The sequence below is a fragment of the Muscardinus avellanarius genome (assembly GCF_963383645.1).
Source record: "Muscardinus avellanarius genome assembly, chromosome: 1".
In the NCBI taxonomy this organism is placed as follows: domain Eukaryota; kingdom Metazoa; phylum Chordata; class Mammalia; order Rodentia; family Gliridae; genus Muscardinus; species Muscardinus avellanarius.
The window spans coordinates 188,314,213-188,338,619 of record NC_137786.1 but is presented as its reverse complement, the minus strand read 5'-3'; the positions used below and the strand labels follow the sequence as shown (position 1 = coordinate 188,338,619).

Sequence of the window (24,407 nt, the reverse complement as noted above, 5' to 3'; positions counted from 1 at the left end):
ATTTTATCAGTGACATTATTTAGAACTGTGGATATATAAAGAGAGAATCCTATTTTAATGGATTTTGCCATTGCTTATAAATTCCCTGCAAATGGTGGATCCGATTATATCCGTTTACTCTCTTAGAACTCAACTAATTTTAATATAGTTTTAGTTGGGAGTGGTTGGTTATAATGATATGAATGATCAAAAATGAAGTTATTGGAGAGTATCTATTATGAAAATCTACCTTCAGAAACCATGCCAACAAATTATAAGTTTTAAAATTGTCAGTTGATTTTGTTTTTATATAAAAAAACTATAACACACATTCTGAGAAGTGTATAATTCAGAAGTTTCCAGCTTGGGTAATTTCTAAGGGAACCAGCACCAGATGTGAAATTTGAAGTCCTCCACACACGCTCCCCGAAGTCATAATCACCCCCATGCCTCCATGACAACCATGAGTCTAAATTATTTCTTGCACCTTAGTTTTTTTGTTTTGTTTTTGGTGCTAGGGATTGAACCAGGGGCATTCATCTCAAACTACACTCCCAGCCTCCCCCCCTTAAATTTGAAACAGGCTCACTACTTGCTGAGGCTGTCCTTGAAACCATCTCAGCCTCTCAAGGACTGGGATTATAGGTGTGTGCCACCACACCTAGTTCATGCCTAGTTTTGTCTGAGTGTTTCTGAGCTTGAATAAGAAGACCCACACTGTGTTTACTCCTATGTTTAGTTTTGCTCGCCCAGTGTTTTATGTGTGAGATTCACTCACTTGGTATTATATGGTTCATTCAGTGTAGAGTCCACTGAATGAAAAATGCCAAGATCCATCCATTCCATTAGGGATGGGCATTTGTGAGGTTTCTAAATTAACCTATTACAAAGAGTGCCATTATCAATGTCCTTAGACACGACTTTGACAGAGCACAGATGTGCTTCTGTGGAGGGTGCCTAGGACTACAGTTGTCTGGTCATATGGTCTATGTGCATCTTAGCTTTTGTTTAGAAAAGAAGCAACCGGATAATTTTTTAATTTCCTCCTTTTCTTCCTCTCTCCCTCCCTTCCTTCCTTTTCTTTCTTTTTTATGATACTGGATATTGAACTCAGGAACATGCTACCTCTGAGCTACACCTCTAGCCCTATTTTATTTTTGAAATGGAGGTCTCACTAGATTGATGAAAGTGTCACTACTTCCTGAGACTGGCTTTGAACCTGTGATTTTTCTTTTCTTTTCTTTTTTGGTGGTACTGGTAGTAGAACCCAGGGGCTTTTCTACCTCCGGGCTACACTCCCAGACCTATTTTATACTTTATTTAGAAACAGGATCTCACTAAGTTGCTGAGAGCCTCACTAAGTAGCTGAGGCTGGCTTTGAACCTGTGCCATCCTCCTGTCTCAGCCTCCCAAGCACGGGGATTACAAGCGTGTGCCACCACACCCGGCAGAGCCTGTGATTTTTCTGTCTCAGTCTACCAAGTACTGATATTAAAGGCGTGTGCCAACATGCCTAGCTTGCTTTTCTTTTTTACAGTTTGAGGAAACTTAATCCTTAACTACTAGTATAAATATAATAGATTAGATTTTAAAAGGCTTCCCAACTAATGGTAAATAACCAACTTGCTTATCAAATTGTTTTGCAATTACCCTTGAATATGAAAAATAATCATGTAGTCATCCAACCATCTCACAGCTTTTCTTCAGGAATTTTCTAGGAGGTAGGTATTAATGTAAGAGATAATTATCTGCCAGATGGTGGTATTAGAACTATTCCAGAATAAAATGGGGTCACTTAACTTTCATGGAACAAAGGTAAGTTAATAGCAAGAAAAGAATGCTAGCATTAAATCAACAACAAAGGAGGCAAATTCTGCCATGAGATTCATTCCAGCAGGGTTCAGTGTCTCTTTACCAACACATCTCCCCCAGTCAAAAACTCAAGGTACAAAGAAAACCTATTCCATGCAGTTCCAAAGGCAAAAAAAAAAAAGTGTACTGCCTTATAGATTCAAATTATTTCTGCCTAATCCACTCTTATCTGATCACAGGATGTTTTCCAAAAGTAAAAAAAAAAAAAAAAAAAAAAAAAAACCAACAACATCTAAAACCCCAACAAACCTGCCTTCCTAACACATGCCCAATTCAAAGCACGTCCTATACTCTGGGCTACCCAGAGTAGTAGGTCACAGCCAGGTTCCGACCTGTTGGACCTGTTGAAGAATGCTCCCTGTGCCTGGGAAAGGCCAGTCCCGCCCTTCTGAGAAATCTTCTCCCAGGCTGCCTGAAATATGCAGGAGTTCAGAGGCCAATTCTTTCTCCTACCTCCCACCCCAGAAACCCTTTCCACAGTGTCCTAACCTGCACTGCCCTGCGGCTAAGTATTTTCAGACACAGGAAAATCATTACTTCAATAACATTGCTGGATACTGTTAACTGTTAGGTAGTTCTTTTTTCCTGTCAAACGTGCTTTCTACAGCCACCTAACAAAATGCCACACATGTAGTGGCTTAAACCAACATTAATTGGTCTTGAACTTTGGTAGGTCAGAAATCCAAACAGGGTCACACCAGCCAAGACTAAGGTGCCAGGTGGGCTGTGTATCTTTCTGTATGAATCTGTTTCCTTGCCTCTTACAGCATCTGGAGGCCACCCACATACCCTCATCTGGTAGCCCCTGCCTCCCTTTAAGGCCAGTGAAGTCGGTCTCACACCACCAGCCCTCACTTCTCTGGAGTACTTCTTTTTGCCTTCCTCTTCCATTTTTAAGGAACCATGTGACAATACTGGGCTCACTCAGATAATGCAAGGTATTTTCCCATCTGCAGGTCAGTAACATTACCTCCTCTTTGTCATATAATGTAACATTCACAGATACCAGGGCACAGCTGTGACATCTTTGTGAAGCCAAGATTCTGCCTAACATGGGGAAAGTCAAAACTGCCTCCTCCTACCATCCATCCAGATCATCCTGAGTCACAGACCCACACGCCTTCTATGAGTCAGTTCCGCGATGCTCTTTGGCTTCTCTCAAGCCTCCTCTCCTCTCCCTGCTTAGCACAGGGCTGACTGCTTCCCGGGTTCAAGGTCTGTGTCTACTGTCATGCAGCCTCATCCTGGCTTTACACTTCCATCTACCTAGTTATTTGTGAAGGCTGCTTCTCATCTGTCATTATCTCATCTCAGGCATCTGACTGGCAGCAGGGACAGCAGGGTCTCGTTTCTCTCATCTGTGACCACAAGAGCACAACCAGGTCCAGAGGTCGGTCGCTGTGGGGAGGTTAGGAGATAATGCATATGGAACTTATCTCTAAACAGTAACGCGCCGTACCAGTGGCAGCTGTCAGCGATGCCAACCGTCACTGCTATTAATCTGTCAATCTGAAATACTGACCAGGTCAGAGCCTCACATTACAGCCATAGAGACCTTTCCCCATTAGGGTATGGTTCACGCTCAATAAACATGCAGACTGTCATGACAGAGCCAGCCTTGGGGTGACTGCACATCTCAGTGTGCAGCACAGATAAAACATGGAATTTTCCAAAAAAGAAAAAGTTGAGTTTATGATAAGTCTAACCCACTGGGTAACAAGTGCTTAAATTGGTACAAAATCACTACCTTTCCCTGCAAAGGCATCATTACAGAAATTACAGAATTCTCTTTGGAAAAAAGTCAGGACATTAGCAAATGTGTATTGAGCAAATAGAGACTTTAAGGCCTATTTGCAGGCAGGTCCTGGAAAACAAGGTGAGGCGGGAGCAGAGGCCAGTTTCAAGGCAGACAGACGGCACTGATGTGGCAGAAAGCAAAGGAGCAAAGTTCAGGCCACCAAGATGCCCTCAGTCGTGCCTGACCCGTCCTCTTATACCCATCACTCCCTCCACTGAACACTAAGTCACCACACCAGAGCTCAGGTGAGTTTCACCTCTGTGACCTCTCATTCTGTACCACTGTGTGAGAATGTGTTCCGCTGTTCAATTTCATGGGTTTGCTTTTTTAAGTAAATATTAAAAATGCAATAGTCTTCCTTCCCGTTTTAATGGGTTAGGCAAGTGGGGCCTAGCCCAGGTATGTTTGAGCCAGATTCCTGTGGGGGGACTGGGCCAAGGGGTGGAGTGACCACTCCATAAAACCTGGCTTCAGGGGAGAAGGATCTGGAGGAGAAGACCCATGCAGCAGCAGGTGGCTCAAGACCATTACCTTCAGCACAATCTTCTGGGGAGAGAGGCTCCTGGGACAAAGGGAAGCAGACAGCCCCTAAGACAGGAGGTCGCGCACAGGCACAGGCACTGGGTTAGAAGTTGGCTGGGGTCAGGAGTAGGCTATGGACACTCTTTCCTACCCATCTCTCCCTCTACCCAGAGGGCTTGGAAAGGCTGGACAGGAATTACTTGGTTGCAAAAATGAGAACATCAAGGGGATTGTCCCTGACAAGAGACAGTATAATAGGCACTGATGGATGCAAGGAGACGCGGGCGTTTTCAAACCACCACTTTGAACCTCTCCTCTGCATCCTCTCTGAGCCATGATCAAAGGACCAAGATTTCAAATTGTGAAGCAATTTTTTCCAATGGCAGCATCTGGCTCCTTGGCAGGCTGCACTGGGAGCTGGCCCTGCTGTGGGCGGCTGTCCAGGCCTGCCACATGGTGAGGCTGGGCCAGGCAGGGCACGCCACGCGGGCCTCGCAGCTGCTCCCACAGGCGCCAAAGGACAATTGCTCTGCACTGGGCAGTGAGCCGCAAGGCAGAAGGACCCTAAGAAGCAGGGCCGAGCTGGGGGGTCTGGAGAAAGCTGCAGCCCCTAAGCCATCTCATTTGCATGCATTTTCACTCTGGCCCAGACCCCTGGAGCCAGCCCCATTGGCATTCAGAGGTCTGGGGGAGCTGGGGCATCACAGGACACTTCCTAGCACACAGCCTGCACTTGGGGAGAGTGCAGGAGCTGCCCTCAGGGAAGCGGGTCCCTCAGCCCATTCACTATGCTCACTTCAAGCCATTGTGCTCCTGCCCAGCACAATGGGGCAGCAGATGCCTAGCTCCGGCCACAGCTGTTTTAAATAAGAATAATAGGAATAACTCAGCTGGCCCTGCTCTTCAAGTTACTTCCCACTAATTATGGCATATATTTACATCTACAAAATAGATGATTTTTAAAAACACCACCAAGGGCCCCTTTATTGTGCAGATTGGCACCCCTATTTGAATTTCATAAACATTTAGTACTTCAAAGAATCTTAAAAGCTTGCTCTAATTACAATATGCACTGCTTGAAAGGGTGCCTGTTTGCATTGCAAATTTCTACAAATACCAGCATTCATTTAAAAAAATTCAATTAATATCACCCACACAAATTCAGGTAACTGCCACTGGCAACTAAAGGAAGTGGGGCTCTGATGAAAGAGTTCAGGTCTCACTGAACTACAAAGCCACAAAGCCTTGCTCACCAGGGCTTCCAGAAAGGGCACCTAATGAGCCCCGAGTGCCCAGCTGAGCAGCTGACCCATCAGGTGTGTGAACACTGGCCCAGGACCCTCCCCAAGGAAATGGGCCATTTTTCTGCTCTGGAGTCTTTGTGTGCATGAAATGTCTTTTTTAGAACAACAACTACCACCCAAAAGCAACCAGTTACTTATTGTTAAGTAACAATTATATGTAGATAAGATAGAGGCCACTCAGTTAAATTTGCATTTCAGATAAACAACAAACATTTTAGTTTAAGGTGTTGGGGATGGAACCCAAAGGGGTGCTCTGCAAGCACTTTATCACACCCTCAGGCCCCACACAATATTTTAGCATATATATATATATATATATATATATATATGCATGCCCCACCTTAACCTGAAACTCTGAGTATCCTGCAATTTATTTGCTAAACCTGCTGACTTTACTAACATGTCATCTTTCAAAAGAGAACAATAAAAATTAGGACTCACCCTCAAATCTTAATTGCTATTAGAAAACATCTCATACCCAGGATGTTTAAATGGAGAAAACTATGATATGGAATAACACACAGAGTATAATCCTTGTACAATGTCCACAGATGCACATTAGAAACTCTGGAAGCAGCCAGACATGGCTGCACATTCCTGTGATCCCAGTATTTGGGAGGCTGAGACAGGAGAATTGCAGGTTCCAGGCAAGCCTCAGCAATTTACAAGACCCTCAGCAACCTAGCAAGAACCTGTTTCAAAATAAAAATAAAATAGGGCTGGGGGTATAGCTTGAAGGTAAATACGCCTGGGTCCAATCCCCAGTACCACTCCCCCTCCCCCCAAAATGTGAAAGAATGCCTTCCTTATGTTGCAAATCAACTGACAAGCACATGTCTGAGAAGTCTCACTTTTTATTGTGTTCTTTTATGGGCTTCAACTATTAACAATAAACCTGTATTATTTTGAAATGTAAATTAGAATGGGGGAGATATGGAGTAGAATATACCTTGGCTCTCCACCAACACAGGGAGATGGATTTCCCATATGGCTACTTTAAACAACCAAAATTCCTCAAGTAGCCAGAGAATCCACCTATTTCTTGCGAAACTGGGTATGAAAATAAAACCCCATGCTGAAGAGCCACATCCCTTCTCTCAGTCTGAGGCCTCCCTTGAGGAGGAGTGGTGGTGGGTCCAGAGGCTGGTCTGGAATCATGGCAGGGAGCAGAATTTAGTCACAGTAGGAAAGGCTGGACCCCTGAAGTGAGTGCTGTCAGCCACCCCTGAGCCCAGGAGCCAGGAGAGAGAGCATTTTAAGAATAGCTGGCAAGCGGGGTGTGGTGGCGCACTCAGGGTAATCCTAGCATTTGGGAGGCTGAGACTGGAAGATCGTGGACAGCCTCAGCTACTTAGCTAGGCCCTTTGCATCTCAGTGAGACCCTGTTTCAAAAAGTAAAAAAAAAAAAAAAAAAAAAAAACAACTAAAAAGTAGGACTGGGGGTGTAGCTGGGAGGTAAAATGCCTCTGGGTTCTAACCCTAGTACCCACAAAAAAAAAAAAAAAAAAAAAAAAAGCTGTGAGGTCAAAGCAACTCCCAATTAGCAAGATTTTATCTGGATCCCCTGCAGGCTCAGAGTTCAAGGCTTAAATGTAATAAAAGTCCCTGTGGTGTGGCAAAAGTTAAGGGACTAGGGGAAAGCATGTGAGCTTCCTGTCTATTTCCCAGACTGTCCCAGCCTTTGACATCTGTGGTTTCATTCCAACCAGGTTCTATGCAAGGGATTCAAGAATGACCTTTTATGCCAGGAGTGGTGGTGCACGCTTGTAATCTCAGTACGTGGGAGGCTGAGACAGGAGGATCACAGGCTCGAGGCCAGCCTTGGCTACTTAGTGAGACCCTCCGCAACTTAGTGAGACCCTGTTTCAAAATAAAGAATAAGCCGGGCGTGGTGGTGCACGCTTGTAATCCCAGCATTCGGGAGGCTGAGACAGGAGGATTGCAGTTCGCGGACAGCCTCAGCTACTTAGTGAGGCCATCTGCAACTTAAGGAGACCCTGTTTCAAAAAATAAAAAATGAAAAATAGGGCAGGGGTGTAGCTCAGAGGGTAAAATTGTGGGTCTGGGTTCCATCCCCAGACCAATAATAATAATAATAACAACAACAACAACAACAACAACAACAACAACAACAATAATAAGGATGGGGTATAGCTCAAAGGTAGAATGCCCCTGGGTTTGATCCCCAGTACCAAAAGGAAAAGAAAAGACCTATTGAAGTGGGTACATCATTCTCTCAGGCCCTTGTGGTCTCCTGAGGGAAGTCTTAGTAGTATTGGCACAACGATAGGCTTCCCTGAAAACTCCTTCCCACTGCCCTTCAGCTAACCAAACTCCTTCAAGATTCAGTTCAAATGCCATGTTTTTGGTGAGGCCTACCAGAACATTCTCAGGCAACAAGGGCTCCGCCTATGCTTCCACAACCACCTCTACCCACATTCCCATCAGAGGCCTAACCCCACAACGCTGGAGTTGCCATCCTGCTCCAGACCCTGAGGTCTGCAAGCCAGAACCCCTTGGGTCTAGTTTCCTGGGATGAGTCAGCTAGAAAAGCTTCCATGTGAGTCTCTAGAAGCCTCCTTCTATGAATTCCTAGGGGATGATTCCTCAACAAACAGGTATTAGTATGAGCTGTTTAAGTGGCAGCATGCCTGAGGTACAGCAACTATTCTATGGCTGTTGACTGAATGAAGTAACTCTTCCACCAGTCAATTAAAAAATGAGCCGGGCATGGTAGCGCATGCTTGTAATCCCCGTGCTTGGGGGGCTGAGACAGGAGGATCGCACAGGTTCAAAGCCAACCTCAGCTACTTAGTGAGGCTCTCAGCAACTTAGTGAGACCCTGTTTCCCAATAAAGTATAAAATAGGTCTGGGAGTATAGACTGGAGGTAGAAAAGCCCCTGGGTTCCACCCCCAGTACCACACACACACACACACACACACACACACACACACACACACAAATATATATATATATATATATATATATATATATATATATATATAAACAAATAAAAATAAAAATAAAATAAAAAAATGAACTTGAAAATCTATTCTATACATGACACTGCTGGACAACAGAGGCTGTAGATGGAGTCCCTGCTTCCCTGGGGGGGGGGGCATACAGAAAAACTGAGGACACAGCACTGGACAACAGGCAGACAGCAATACTAGGCAGCTGCCCATGCAGAAAGTGCTAACAAAAAACAAAGTGAGTGGAAGTACAAATATACTGACTGCCCTAAAAATAAAAGAATAGACCCTGGGTGAAGGTAGCCAGATAGCCATATCTACCTGGAGAATATTTACTATGCATTAGCCCCACAAGCACCCATAAATATGGTATGCTTTTTTTTTTTTGCTAATTTTTCTTTAACTTAAATCATTCCAATACTAATTATTGTTCGGTTAACTTCAGAACTTTTTGAGAAGCAGGGAGAAATGGAAAACCAGAGAAAGGCCGTCTCTGATAGCAGTTCAAAACATGTGGGGAACAAATGATTCCATACTGCCAACTAGCTCTTCCACAAATAGTAAAAGGGGCATTTGGTTCCAAATGATAGACTCAAGCCTACAATTCCAACCTAAATCATGCAGAATCCAATTAGCAACAGGCTGAAACTCCACTGCGGGGCCCCATTCTTCCAGTTTACATGTGCACCCAGTTTCTTCTCCTTCAATAAATTCCAGTTGTTCTATTAACAGTGTCTGTCATTTTGTTGAACAAATATGATTTCTTCATTTTTACAAAGATAGAAGCATCTTCTAAAGTCTGCCCTCTTGCCAGATAATCTCACTTCCCTTTTCTCTGTTTTACAGAATTTTCTCACATCTGTTGTGGTTAGAAAAACAAACTTTGATTTTTGTTCCTTAAAAAAAAAAAAAAAAAAAAGTTAAAGCCGGGAGTGGTGGCGCACACTTGTAATCCCAGCGCTTGGGAGGCGGAAACATTAGGATCGCGCAGGTTCGAAGCCAGCTGCACTGGCTTGGGAGACCCTGGTTCCAAATTTTAAAAAGTATAAAATAGGGTGAGAGTGTAGCCCAGAGGGAGAAGGGCTTCCAAGAACCCCAGTACCACCAAGAAAAAAAATAAAAAAAGTTAAGAAAGAAAATTAAATGACCATGAGCATATTGATTGTTTATGGTGAATGATCATAACTCCAAGAATGTTTTTCAAAAACATTATTAATAAGCCGGGCGTGGTGGTGCACGCTTGTAATCCCAGCACTTGGGAGGCTGAGACCTGAGGATCACGGTTTGCGGACAGCCTCAGCTACTTAGTGAGGCCCTCCGCAACTCGGTGAGACCCGGTTTCAAAATAAAGAATAAAAAATAGGGCAGGGGGTGTAGCTCAGAGGTCGAATGCCCCCGGCTTCCATCCCCAGACCCACAAAAAAAAAAAAAAAACATTATTAATAAGTGTAGGGTAACATCTTATATCCTAAGACCTAAGATATAACTAATTTAATAATCACTTGGAAGAAAAACAATTAGAATTAAATGTATATTTCAAAGTTTGTTATGACCTATCAATAGGATACATATCTATACAACTTCATTTTCCTATTATTTTATTATTCCAGTTGAAGTTTAAGACTAAGTTTTTATTGTACTGGACACTATCATGAATAGTGTTGGGCTGTAAGACTTATGAATAGCAGGTTAAAAGCACACAGCTTTCTTTAGCTCTGTGTTCCTGATCTGGATACTTTTGAGCACTGTTAGAACAGAGAGTAGAATCGCACCTTGCCCCCAAAGATGCCAGTTTCATCCACATTCCTTATTTGGTTAAATTTACAAATTTATTTCCCTCATAAGTTTCAAACAGCTGGAATTAACTCCTTCTGACAGGCAGTAGCAAGCTGTACTAGGGATTTTGCCCTTCACCATACACCTGCATCACACCCACCCTGTCTAGCTCTGGGAATTCTAAATTTAATTCACGACTGTTGCGTCACTGGCAACCTGTGGGCAAGAACCCCAGGACTGCAGAGAGGCCCAGCTCCTCCACCTGCAGACAGGCTCCCTTGACGGTGCCTGAACAGCACCTCATCAGTGTTTTCTGAGAAAAAAAGAAAAGGAGTATGGTTATCTTCCAGAAATAAATGTTGGCCTCACTTGTAACAAACTGGATTCCATATTCCTCTTCAATCAAAATAAAAACTTCAGTGCCACATCAACATGTAGGATTTTTGAGGCAACTTCATTTGGGATTCAAATTTAAACTAAAATTCAACTGCTTGTGGTGCCACCAGTACAAACAGCTCAAATGAGGTGACAAAGGGGTGGTGACATGCCTTCTACACTGGTCAGGAATATCAAGTACAGTGAAGCTGCCCTCCTGCCCAGGGTTGGGGCGCTCATGATGGAGAGGGTTAGAAGAATCTTAGTTCCAGAACTGCTGAAATGGAAACAAACGTATGTTTCAGAGCTAAGGAAATGCAGTATGCATAACCTTAATAATGACGGTCATTTCTATAGAGAACAAAGAAACATTGTGCAGAAAGAAAAAAATAATTGTAGATGTAGAGAAATTAAAAAACAAAGCGACAATAGAAAATTCTTTTTTCTTTTGTTTGCTTTAAATTATTCCGGGGAAGGTTGATCAAGATGCTTGATCTATCCATTCCTGCCAGGAGGAAGTAATTGCCACATCATTTTAGAAAGCAACCTGGCTGTTTACACACATAAAATATACATGTACACATACAAATAAAGCCATATTACATTATTATTATTATTATTATTATTAGTAGTAGTAGTAGTAGTAGTAGTAGTAATAGTAGTAGTAGTAGTAGCAGCAGCAGTAGTAGCAGTAGTAATAATAATAGCAGCAGCAGCAACAGTACTAGGGATTGAATCCAGGAGCATCCTACCTCTGAGCTACACCCCCAGCCTTATTTCATTTTTTACTTTGAAACAGGGACTCAGGAAGTTGCTGAGGGCCTTTTTAAGTTACTGATGCTGACCTCGAACCTATGATCCTCCTGTCTCATCCTCCCAAGTCCTGAGATTACAGGCATGTGCCATCATGCCTCCGTAACGCCATATTATCTAATAAAATAAGTTATGACATATCTAATAAACAGATATTATGCAGTCATTCAAATGATAATTAGGGATATAATGACAGGATTACATGGGAGAATGTTTGATAGGGAAAGCAGGTTATCTGGTTTAATGTATTTCTTCACTGAAACTATATACATATGTATCTAAATATTATCATGTTATCTTGGCTTCTCTAACAAGATTTAAGATCCAATTTAAATTTCCTGGATTAGGTTGAGCATTCCTAATCTGCAAGCCGCAACAGACCTTTTTCAGTGACAATGCAATGCTCAAACGTTTCAGATTAAGCCTGAGGTGTTAGCATATGCCTGTGATCCCAGTACTTGGGAGTCAGAGACAGAAGGATTGCAAGTTTGAGGAGAGCTTCAGCAACTTAGCAAGACTGTTTCAATACAAAAAATAAAAAGCTTCAAATAATGGAACATTTTGGATTCTGAATTTTTGAATTAGGGATGCTGAACTGGCAGTCTATGCAAATATTCCAAAATTTGAAAAACTCTGAAATCCAAAACCCTTCTGGTCACAAGTACTATGGAAAAGGACACTTAACTTGTCATGGCCATTTCTCCAACTGATGTTTCCCTTCTTTTACAGATAGTCAGGTGCTATCACAAGAGGAGACACAGAAGGTGCACAGGAGAGGTTCTAGAGACGGAAGATGAGGCACACATGGGCCCGTGGGAAGGAAAGGCTTAGGTAGGTTGGGAGCAGGTGACAGGGGAGAAGGGGGCCTGAGCCATTCCTGGGGCTTCCCTGGAAAAGGCACAGTAGGGCAGAGCAGGGTGGACAGTTTAGGACTAACCAGTCTGAATAATCCTGACTGGCTCTGGGATGGTTCAGACGCAGGGTCATTGCCTCCTGGGTGCTTGAGCCACATAGAGATCTGGCTCTGCACTGGTCTGCATCTCAAAGCCACACTCCTGGATGAGCCTTTGCTATCTGTAGAATTAGCCAGACCCACAGGTGTAGTGTCCACACAGCCAGAAAAGGCTCTTATTTTTTAAAGATATCAACTATATATACCCACATACACACAGAAAACATTGTGTGTGTATACTTAAGCTGATGTAAACATATGGCAGAGCATCCCTCTAGTGACAGGACTTGAGAAGCTATGGCTGCGGCTACATTTCAGTGGGCACCCCGCAGTCATGTGAGCACCTTCTAGTGACGCAGCAGGGCCCTTGAAGAGGTCACTCGCAGGTTTATGCAGAGAGCTAGATTCAGGAGCGCAGCAGACCTGACATTTATTAGCAGTGTGACTTTATAGAAGTCACTTTGCCTCTCTATGACTCAGCTTCTTCATGTGGGAAAAATCACGTGTATCGCACAAGGATAAATAATATCTGGTATGTGCTTATGTCTGGCCTGGGGCCTACCTTAAACAAGGTACTAAGAATCAGGTTCACACACCGCTGAAAAAGAGAAAAACACATTCCCTCTTTTATTCCTGCAAGATTACAATATACAGGAGTAAACTTTAAAAAGACAAAAAGGAAGAGAGAAAACAAATGTAGGCTGAGCACCCTGAATTTGAAGTATGAAATGTTCCAAAATCTGAAACTTTTTGTTGTTGTTTTGTTTTGTTTTGTTTTTTTGCGGGTCTGGGGGTGGAACCCAGGGGCATTCAACCTCGGAGCTACACCTCCTGCCTTATTTTTTATTCTTGATTTTGAAACCGGGTCTCACTGAGTTGCAGAGGGCCTCACTAAGTAGCTGAGGCTGTCCGCGAACCCCGATCCTCAGGTCTCAGCCTCCCGAATGCTGGGATTCCAAGTGTGCGCCACCACGCCTGGCTAAAATCTGAAACTTTTTAAGTGTCAACATGGCACTCAACAAGCCTGTAAGTGGCTGGGTGTGGTGGTGCACCCCTGTAATCCCACTACTTGGGACACTGAGTCAGGAGGATAATAGGTTTGAGGCAGTCTCAGCAAGTAGTGAGACTCTCATCAAGTAACCAGACCCTGTTTAACAGGGGTGTGTAGCTTGGAGGTAGAATGTTTTTGAGTTCAATCCCCAGCAAAACACACACACACACACACACACACACACACACACACACACACACACACACGTTTGTAACTGCAGCATTTTGGATAAGGGATGCTCAATGGGTAAAGTCTGTATTTTAAAAATTCCCAAATCCAAAAACCCCTAAAAATCAGAAATTCTTTTTGTCCCAACATTTTAAATAAGGGATTCTCAACCTGTACAAGGTTGTCACAAAAAGTAAAAGATAAAGAATTAAACTAGAAAAGTCAAAAACCCCATTACTCTCTTGGATAATAAATTAAAACAGTGCCTACTTCCCGAATTCCTTATCTTCCCAAGTTTGTTCATCTTGTTCTCAACCCTTCCTACACAAGGGAGGAGCCAGCTGTGACACCTCAATGCACCTAAGATTCAATGGGCAAGTACCTTATCTCTGCTCATCACATCTTAACTAAATGCCCCCTTTAATCTCTCCCCAGCACTTGCAGACATAATGGCTGAGGAAGGAGACCCGAGACTTTATCATAGGGATATAAAATGGTACAGTCACCTTAAAAACAGTCTAGCACAGCCGGGCATGGTGGCATGCCCTTGTAATCCCAGCATTCGGGAGGCTGAGGCCTGAGGATCGTGGTTTGCCAACAGCCTCAGCTACTTAGAAAGGCCCTTCGCAACTCAGTGAGACCCTGTTTCAAAATAAATTTAAAAAAAAAAGTCTAGCAGTTTCTTGAATGTTAAACAGAATTGTCATAGAACTTAGCAATTCAACTACTAGCTAGCTACCCTCAAAATGAAATCATTTGTCCACATAAAGATTTGTACAAAGACTTCATAGCAACATCATTCACAATAGTCTAAAGTGGAAGTGATCCACATGCTTATTATCTAGTGAGTGGATAAGGCAAAACATGGCCTGTCCATATAACAGGACACTATTCACCAGTTTAAAAAGAGCAAACTACTGATTCATGCTGTATCTCAAGAACATTTTTATAAATGAAAAAAGCAGCTGCAAAACACCATGCACTGATTAATTCCATTTACATGAAATGTCCTGAAAAGGCAAATCTGTACAGATAGACAGTAGATTAATGGTTCTCTGAGACTGGAGAGCACCGTTAACACAAGTGATTTTATGGGTATATATGTTATACCTCAATAAGGCTTTTTAAAAAAATCTTACCAGATACACAGCCATTTGGAGGGGGTCTTGGGTGTCTTACATTGAAGTAGAAACTTTAAAGGCTTATGTGGTACAAGGTATCCATCCCTGGGGCTGGCATCAATGGTTCTATCATTCATTTATGTTTTCAGGTCTACATCATGGAGTGCCACTTGTAACCTCCTACCCTAAAATCACTGAGAGACGTCTAATTGGTTGCTTGCATCCTATTCACCTTGAAGCATCGACTGGACCGGCAGAGCTGAGGTGCCTGCATCTTGAATTTAAATCGTGGGCCCTTAGAAGAACACTCAGTGTGTCTTCCACAGTGAGCAGTTCCCTTGGTCTAGCCCAACTGAACCCAGGTTAGAGATGTCGGACATTATGAACACTGGATTCAGGCAATTTCAAACGGACACATTAAGTTTGCCTGATTTTGCAAATCTACAGACTTCAGAAATTTTGAGAAAGAGAAAAAAGGTCTGGGTATAGGGTCTCTATTGTGATTTACTGAATCCACACAAAAATAGAAAAATCTGCCAAGAAAATTGCTAATACAACAGATATTTCAAAGGGAGTGTTAGACCTATTATGAAACACCCACTCACTCAAACCTACAGATGGTCCAGGGATAGATATTCTAAATGTCATTCATTCTCATTGAGTCATTAGAGGAAGCCAATAAGATTTTAAATTGCAAACCTAATTTAAATTCTCTTCTTTAACATAGTTACAACTGAATTTCCTTATAAAGGTTAAGTACACCCAATAATTATACTGAAGGAGTGAACTTTTTGATCAGATTCATAGAAGTGTTCAATTCTAACTCTGTAAATCTTAATTTAATATGATTAGTGATTAATCTGAGATTAACTATTTCTAAATGTGCACATCTCACACTGGCCACCATACTCTACACATCTGCAATCTAGACTTCATTATCTGGGTATTCATGGCAGAAGGGCCCTATTATTAAAAAACATTTAATAAAGTCACCCACTGAGTAAAGCAGGAAATTCTGGAAATAAACAAAGAAATAATAAATAAATGAATGAGGCTTTTTAAGCACCTTCTCTATACTAATTTAAATTTAAACAAAATGCTAATTAGAAGAAATTTTACTGTCATTAAAAATCACCACCTTTTAATTTAAAAGCATTGAAGATGATTTTATTTCATTATGACTTATAATTTCTAATTAATTTTTAATTAACTTGGATAAACAACTTCCCTTTGTATCTTTTACAGTTGTGGTTCTCACCTTTTGATCTCAGGACGCCCTTCATAGGATTAAAAAAGTTTCCGAGGCTTTTATTTATTATGTTAGTTACATCTATTATTTATTATGTTAGTTACATCTATTTATATATATATATATATAATTTTTGTATTGAACATTGACACAGAGAAAACTTCAAAAATATTTATTACTGTATTTAAAAAAATAAAACCCCAGCCAGGGGTGGTGGCGCACACTTGTAATCCCTCCACTTGGGAGGCTGAGACAGGAATATTACACAGGTTTGAAGCCAGCCTCAGCTACTTAGTGAGGCTCTCAGCAACTTAGTGAGACCCTGTTTCCAAATAAAGTATAAAATAGGTCTGGGAGTATAGCCCCGAAGTAGAAAGCCCCTGGGTTCCACCCCCAGTACTACAAAATAATAATAATAATAATAATAATAATAATAATAAACCCCCAAGTAATAATAAACTGATTACATGCTGACATACCTATTTAAAAAAAATTAAACATACCTATATTTAAAAAAAAATAGCCAGAAGGGGCTATTATGATGGCACATGCTTGTAATTGCAGTACTTGAGAAGCTAAGACAGGAGGAACACAGGTTTGTGGTCAACCTCAGCTACTTAGTGAGCCCCCTACAACTTACTGGGCTCTGTTTCAAAATAAAATAAATGCAAAAAAGTAGGGCTGGGGGTACAGCTCTGAGATAGGATGCCCCTGGACTCAATCCCAGATACCTGTCTCCCCCCACACACAAACATACACACATAAATACTGAGAAGGGCAATTCTGTTTTATATTTCACAATAGACTCCTCAGGAAAATGTGGTCATTTTTCTTTAATTCTACTACATTAAAACTCTTAAAGGTTAACCACAGGCTGGAACCAAAACCACATAAAAAATTTGCCATTCTTTTCTATATTAAAACCCACTGGTCAATCTGGCACACTGGTCTATCTACACATTTCTTAGCATCATGGCAGATCTCATCAGAGAAGTCTGTAACTAGTGGGGAGCTGTCAGGTTCACCCAAGTGAATAGAAATTTCCCCTTGTGAGCTCGAATTTTATCTTTGGCAAACAAACAAACAAAAAAATGTCAGTTTTCTGTGATGTGACAGGTCGGCTGCATTCATCTTTAGCGTGTTAAAAATGATGTGCAAGATGTATTAAAATTTGTTAAGGACATTCTCAGCTTGACTTGTCCTCTTTTTATAAACTGCATGCACATTTTGGTAACAGAGCCAGTGCCTTGATTCCTACTAAGGTGTCAGAAGTCTTACCCCAACGTTTTGGTACTATCAGTGGAAACATCAGCAGAGTGCAAAAGGTAAATCATCTTGGTATTATAATAAAAATGGTTTTGACCTTGTCAATCTATTAATAGGGTACTGAGGCATCCCAGAGAGGTTTGCTGACCACATTTGAAAACCGCTGTGTTAACAGCTGACCCCCAATCACCACTGCAATCACTAGAAGGCAGCCACTGACTTAGAAAAGGAAATGTACTGCTTTTTTCAGGCTGTCACAGGTACTGCTGATTTCATTGCCATTAATTATAAGGAAAAGGCGAACTCTATCCAAACTTCAATATAGATACACAAAAAATAAAGTCTAGTTACCATGGAGGATAGACAAACTAAACAAACAAATTAATATGCAGATTTCCACATGAATTCTTTAATTCATCCATGTGTCCCCACATTTGCTGGGCTTTTTAAAAAGTGGGGCACTTGCTTGATGTTAGACATGTGGAGAGTCTGTAACAAACCCTGTAACCAGGGACCCTAGGAAGCTAATCAGCAAGGAAACAGAACAATTGGACAGATCTGATTTCAAGTCTCAGGTCCCCAACCTACAAGTGGTCTGTCCCCTCTCATAGCTGAACCGGCTTTCTTAGTTGGATACGAGACAAATTCCACTTAGACTTCAAGGACGAGATGAAATACACATAAAGCACTTAGCACGGCTCCTAGCACACAGCAGGCATTGGATAAATGGAAGCCACTCTATAAATAAGGTCCCTGGGGGCAGTCAGAGGCCAGACTGGATGGGATGCACATCCAAATAATTATGACCCAGCATGGGAACGGATTAACTACAAAATACAATGGTACTAAAGGAAAAATCAATGGTCTGCTTAAATGGGGGCAGTCAGTGCTGTAATGGTGGAGGAGCTGGCTTGCAGGCTGAGGAGAAAAAGGAAAAGTGCAGACACAAGGTGCGGCACAGGGAAGACAGGCAGGCAAGGAGTCTAGGCATAACTGTGACAACAGCTACCTACAACCAAGTCACCGAGGGCCTTCAGTGACATGCTGAGACACAAACATTTGGATCTATTTTCTTTTTATTCTTATAAAGACTGAGGAATCAGAAACTCTCGTGCTGGCAGGGTAGCTGGTCTCCTGATAACCCCATCCCCCAGTACACACCCAGTATACTGATGCCTGCTCTGACCCAGCAATAGCTCCCTGGCCCAAGCATGACTAGCAGAGAAGAATAGCAAAGCTTCCCAGGGAGGATGTGGAACACCAGCAAAGTCCTCAGCAAGCAGAATTTGTCCATGTCCTTTTTTTTTGGTGGTACTGGGGTTCCTGGAAGCCCTTCTACCTCCGGGCTACACTCCCAGACCTAATTTATTTTATTTTATTTTATTTTATTTTATTTTATTTTATTTTATTTTTTGGTTGTACTGGGGGTGGAACCCAGAGGCTCTACCTCCGGGCTATACTCCCAGACCCATTTTATATTTTATTTTAAAACAGGGTCTCACTAAATAGCTGAGAGCCTCACTAAGTAGCTGAGGCTGGCTTTGAACCTGCACGATCTTCCTGTCTCAGCCTCCTAAGTGCAGGGATTACAAGCGTGCGCCACAACGCCCGGCCTCCAAGACCTATTTTATACTTTTTATTTGGAAACAGGGTCTCTTAAGCCAGCGCGGCTGGCTTCGAACCTGAACGATCCTCCTGTCTCCGCCTCCCAAGCGCGGAAATTACAAGTGTGTGCCACAACGCCTGGCTGTCCATGTCCTTTTAAAGCATGTATGAAGTTATTTACCACAAAGCCATTTCATACCCTGAGACTTAAAAAGTCTTCAGACACATACTTTATCTTCATCCCAACTCCTGGTCCAATGAAATTTATAAGTCACTTTTGCTTAATGGAGTGAGAAGAAACAAGCAACAGGGCCCCAAGTTCTCCAGCCATCTGTGAGTCACTGCATGAGTAAGCGCAGAGGCTGCCCATCTCCCTCACCCCTCAGCAGAGACTAGGCATGTTGCCAGGTAAACCAAGAGGATGCACAGGGCCACGTGAGGACAGCCCCACAGGTATGAGCCGGCGACCCTGGGCAGATCTGAGGGGACAAGTGTGAACCTGGCCGGCTGGGCTGCACTGGGCACGCACAGAGATGCAACCATTTGTAGGCACAAACCACAAAAATCACAGCAATGCCATTACTCACCCAGAATTTTACGAGGAAGAAGGCATTCTGAGGGCCCTTTCCAAATAGTTCCTTTAAGCCACCTTTCTTTTCAGGAAATTTATCATAAATCTGACGAATATCCACTGATTCGAGCAATGGGTCACTGTAAGAATGATTGGCATGCCCAATGTGCACGAAGAGGTGTTTGTTGTACTGTAAGAAAACAACAGAGATATTCCCATTACAAACTCTGTGATCAAGCAGTGGCTCACCTGCCATGTCTTGAAATTCTAGGTTTAGGTCTTGAACAGCCTAGGATCTGTGCCTTTACAAAGATAAATATGGTAAGAAAAGCCATCAAAGGGTTAAAACAATCATTATCTTTCACTGACAGGGTCACATACTTTCTGAAATGCCTAAAAATGTTTTATATAAACATAGTAAGAAACAATGGATTTTTTTTTTTTTTTTTTTTTTTTTTTTTTTTTGCCGGTCTGGGGATGGAACCCAGGGGCATTCGACCTCTGAGCTATACCCCTTGCCCTACTTTTTATTCTTTATTTTTATTTTCATTTATTTTTATTATTTTTTTGGTGGTACTGGGGTTCCTGGAAGCCCTTCTATCTCCGGGCTACACTCCCAGACCTATTTTTACATTTTTTATTTGGAAACAGGGTCTCCTAAGCCAGCGCGCACGGCTAGCTTCGAACCTGCGCGATCCTCCTGTCTCTGCCTCCCAAGCGCGGGGATTACAAGCGTGCGCCACCACGCCCGGCATTCTTTATTTTTAAACAGGGTCTCACTAAGTTGCAGAGGTCCACAAACTGTGATCCTCCAGTCTCAGCCTCCCAAATGCTGGGATTACAAGTGTGCGCCACCACGCCTGTCTAAACAATAGCATTTAAGTGCCAAACTATCAAACCAAGAAATGATTCTATTACCCGGTTTCATTTGACTCAGCTGGAAATGACGGTGATACTTTTTGGAACCCCTTACTCAATAAAAGCCCAATGGGAAAGGTGAATGTCCTTAGCTACTGTCCTCGCCAGGGTGTACATCTTGCCCTAGCTCCCAAGCAGCAGTGTGCACACAGTGTCTGAGCCTGGGCACCCACTACTTCCTCCAGCAAGAAGTAAGAGCACTGAGCCTCCCTGTCCCCAGTTCCTGCAGCTACTGACATGTTTGTCAGTGCAAAGCTGGGGTCACAGGTACAGAAATCTAAAAGGTCACAGATGACCAGTGAGAAAGACCACAGGTCACTCTTTCATGAACACACATATCAAAAACTCAAACTCTGACTTAGCTCCAGCACAACACTTTGTGTCCACTGAAATTAGCTATGACAATGGGCAAGTCCCTCTTGTATAAATTATCTCACTGAGTTGGTTGAGAGTTTTAATGAGATGCTGCATAAGAAGCTTACCAGTGATCCTAGAGCCAAGAAAGAACAGGCACTTGATAAATGCTAGCTGCTGTTTTATAACTGCAGACACACAAATTCTCTCTCCTTTGTTTTTGGTGGTACTAAGAGGAACCCAGGGGCATATTCTACCTCTGAGCTACACAACCTGCCCTATTTTTGAAACAGAGTTTCACTAAGTTGCTCTATTAGAGCCTCCCTAAATTGCTGGGGCTGGCTGTAAACCCACAATCCTCCTGTCTCAGCCTCCCAAGTACTGGGATTACTGGCTTGTGCCACCACACCTGGATGTTGTTACATTTTTACTAAAATTTCACCTCTTTGAGATTCACAGTGAATAAAGATACCACCACCATAAAGAATCTTTTTGTGTAGGGGGAGGGGTCTGGGGATAGAACCCAGGGGTATTCTACCTCCCAGCTATACCCCCTGCCCCTATTTTTTATTCTTTTATTTTGAAACAGGGTCTCACTAAATTACGGAGGGCCTCACTAAGTAGCTGAGGCTGTCTGCAAACCACGATCCTCTGGTCTCAGCCTCCCAAATGCTGGGATTACAAGTGTGCGCCACCACGCCCAGCTAAGAATCATTTTTTAAACTCCCACACAAAACCTAGAAGTGCATCCCAAGGAAGTGCTGGTTTAAATCTACAACCTGCACTGAATCTTTGGCCAGGACGTTGAAAGGCAGGAGGGCAGACATCTCATGTGATATCAGGATCCCACCTATGGGTAGTGTAGTGTGGATGGGTCGGTATCTTTTGGGGAAGGGCCAAGCCCTCTCCTAATCAACTCTGGTGTGGTATCTACACCAAGGCTTCTAGCCCCTGAATAGTTCCAGGTGAAATGAGAATCATGTAGCTCTCACAGGGACCTAGCTAAAGGGACTAGATGCCTGGTGGCTTGCAGGGAAGACTGAGGAGCTATCGTCTACCATGCAGAAGAGTGCATGCCTGCCCTGGAGAAGTTGACAAAGTGGAAAGTCAAAGCCATGATGTGAGGGAGGTGAGGCTATGGGGTGCATCCTCGGTCTTCTACAAATTTTCTCGAATGCTGCTGCACCATCTTTTCAATTATAAGCAAACAAATGCTCCCAGAAAGGTCTGAGGCACAAGCACAGCTACTAAGGAGCTTCTAGTCTCATTAGTGGAAAAAAGGAGCAACAAACAAACAAACAAACCAAACAGGCAAAGCTGGGGAACAGACACTGGTGTAGAGGTGATCAGAGAGGAAAAGACGCACGTGCACTGTGTGCCTTGAGAGCTGAAGGTGGAAGGCGTTGTCCTTTCCTTATCCAGCGACTGTCCATTGTTCAACCTTTACTAGCAACCTCTGCTTGCAGCCAGCTCCCGGCCCTACCCATCTGCAAGGTACCCTTTGGCCAGAGTGTTTGCCACTTGTAGGCAGAGGTCATGGGAAAGAATAAGGAGCAGGAGGGCCTCAGGGATGCTGTGACTTGAATCTGAGTCCCCACTTGAGTGCCATGCTCTTGGCCCGTCTGCCTCACAGTTATCTGTGGGCTAAGCCAGGGGAGGGTAAAGTTTAGAAGCCTCAAAACTTGAAGTCTTCTGGCTCCTGGCACTGACTGTGGAATCTGGGGACCATGGTTCAGGCCTCTCTTTGTCAAGAGGTCAGGAGGGTGAATGAGGGTAAATTTTACCATACTTCAGCAAAGGCTATGATGGTGTCATTGAAGAGCAGGTACTGAGAACCCAGACCAGAATCTATGCAGCCAGACCCAAACCTGAAACCTCAGCCGTCTCATAGGTACAAAGGGGACACAATGCCTATGAAAAAGAACCTTATGAAGGTTAAAAGAATTAACATGCAGAATGTGACTGGCAGAGGGCCTGGCAGCCATAGAGTGTTAATAAACTGTAGCTGCTATATTACTATTATTACAGTTATTATCATGTGAGATTAACTAGATTCTGGCATAGAAGCAAAAGAACTTTCCTGCTTTAGCTATCCCTTCTGCCTATTGAACAAAAAATAAACACAAATAAGCAGAGAGCTGGGAGTAAGTTGTAGAGGCAGGTGACTGTTCAAATCCTCTATTCTAGCCAGGTGTGGTAGCTCATGCTTGTAATCCCAGCGTTTGGGAGGCTGAGACAGGAGGATCGCACAGGTTCAAAGCCAGGCTCAGCTACTTAGTGAGGCTCTCAGCAACTTAGTGAGACCCTGTTTCCAAATAAAGTATAAAATAGGTCTGGGAGTATAGCCCAGAGGTAGAAAAACCCCTGGGTTCCACCCCCAGTACCATTAAAAAAAAAAAAATCCTCCATTCTGGTCCCCTCATAGCTAGCTGTCTGGAGCAAGGGCCTCTCCCCTGTGCTGCAAGAAAGAGCAGCACCTGTGCCTGCTGGGTGAGCACTGTGCTTCTGTGTGTGTGAGATCTCAGGTAATCCTGGCCTCATGATGTATTTTATTAAAATCATTTTACAGATGAGGAAATAGGAGCTTAGAGATGAACTAAGCCGCCTGAAGTCACACAGACAGAAATGGCCCTGTCAATACCACAGCCCTCATGCTTGCTGCAAACACCAACCACACCATCTCCCAGAAGAAAATGTTTGAAAATGTGAGCCATTCTAACTATGGCCAATCTACTTTATCTAAAAGTTGATTTGGGAAGAGAGAAGAAAAGAGGAGAGGAGAGGGGAGTGGAATGGAGGAGAAAGGAGAGGAGGAGCTAAATAGTTTTTCCAAAATTCTATGAAATTAAATTAGGATTCAGAACAAACATAATGATTCACAAATGCATCTGAGTCCTCCAAGGTTTCTATTTTGGGGACATTACCTCTGTGCCCAAGTGGCTGAAAGGAACAGAGACAGGGCAGGCTCTTTTTGCCAAAGGAGATTAGGCACTGCCTCTCCAAGGCTGTGTGTGACTTGAAACCAAACCCTGACCACTGGCACCTGAATGGCTCTGCTCCTGCCAAGAGGTGACTTTGTTTCTAAGAATACAAAGGACTAAAAGTGTCCTGGAGACTACAGCACTGAAACAAACAGACCTCACTCTCCCCTTAATTCAACCTGGGTAGGTCAGGAATCCCTTTGCCCCAAATCTAGAAGGCTGGAAAGAAGTAGTATACCTGATCTGTTTGGAGTTCAAGTTTTGATGGAACCAAGCCTCTTAAAAACAATGTCGTGAAGCTGTAACCACTTCCCATTTTGCCAGTTCTCCTTATAAGGGAAGAAGGCTAGGCTAAAATTTTTACTTGCCTCCTTCCTTCCCAAGGAGATTCTCTTTTTCTCCAGCAATGAATCTATCCCCCAAAACTACAGGCAGCACACAAAACAAGGCGAGGGTTGGGGGATTCTATAGGGCAGAAAACAAATATTTTAAAGAAAATTACTTGGGGTAATACATGTGCAGAAATATATGCCAAAGCCCAAGACCAGATTCCTTCAATACCCAAAATAGGGGTTAACCATGACTGAATTTTAAAATGTCACCTGGGTACCCATATGAAGGCACAATTGACTATCAAGATATGAAGGGCAAGAAGAGAAATTAAAATCGCTCTGAATATTTCTTTGATGGCTTTGTGGAACAACCAGCACACCTATCATTTATTACAAGCCAGACACCGTGCTACACACAGAAAATCC

The 24,407-nt window shown here is 43.0% G+C and overlaps 1 protein-coding gene across 1 annotated transcript in view; it reads right to left on the bottom strand.

Annotated features, from left to right (window-relative positions):
- TEAD1 (TEA domain transcription factor 1) overlaps positions 1–24,407 on the bottom strand; it is a gene marked incomplete at its 3' end in the record, with an annotated part of 172,609 nt that overhangs the window by 13,467 nt on the left and 134,735 nt on the right. The window contains exon 9 of the mRNA XM_080694938.1: positions 19,413–19,586. Within this exon, the coding sequence (XP_080551064.1) occupies positions 19,413–19,586 (174 nt within the window). The remainder of the gene's footprint in view (positions 1–19,412; positions 19,587–24,407) is intronic.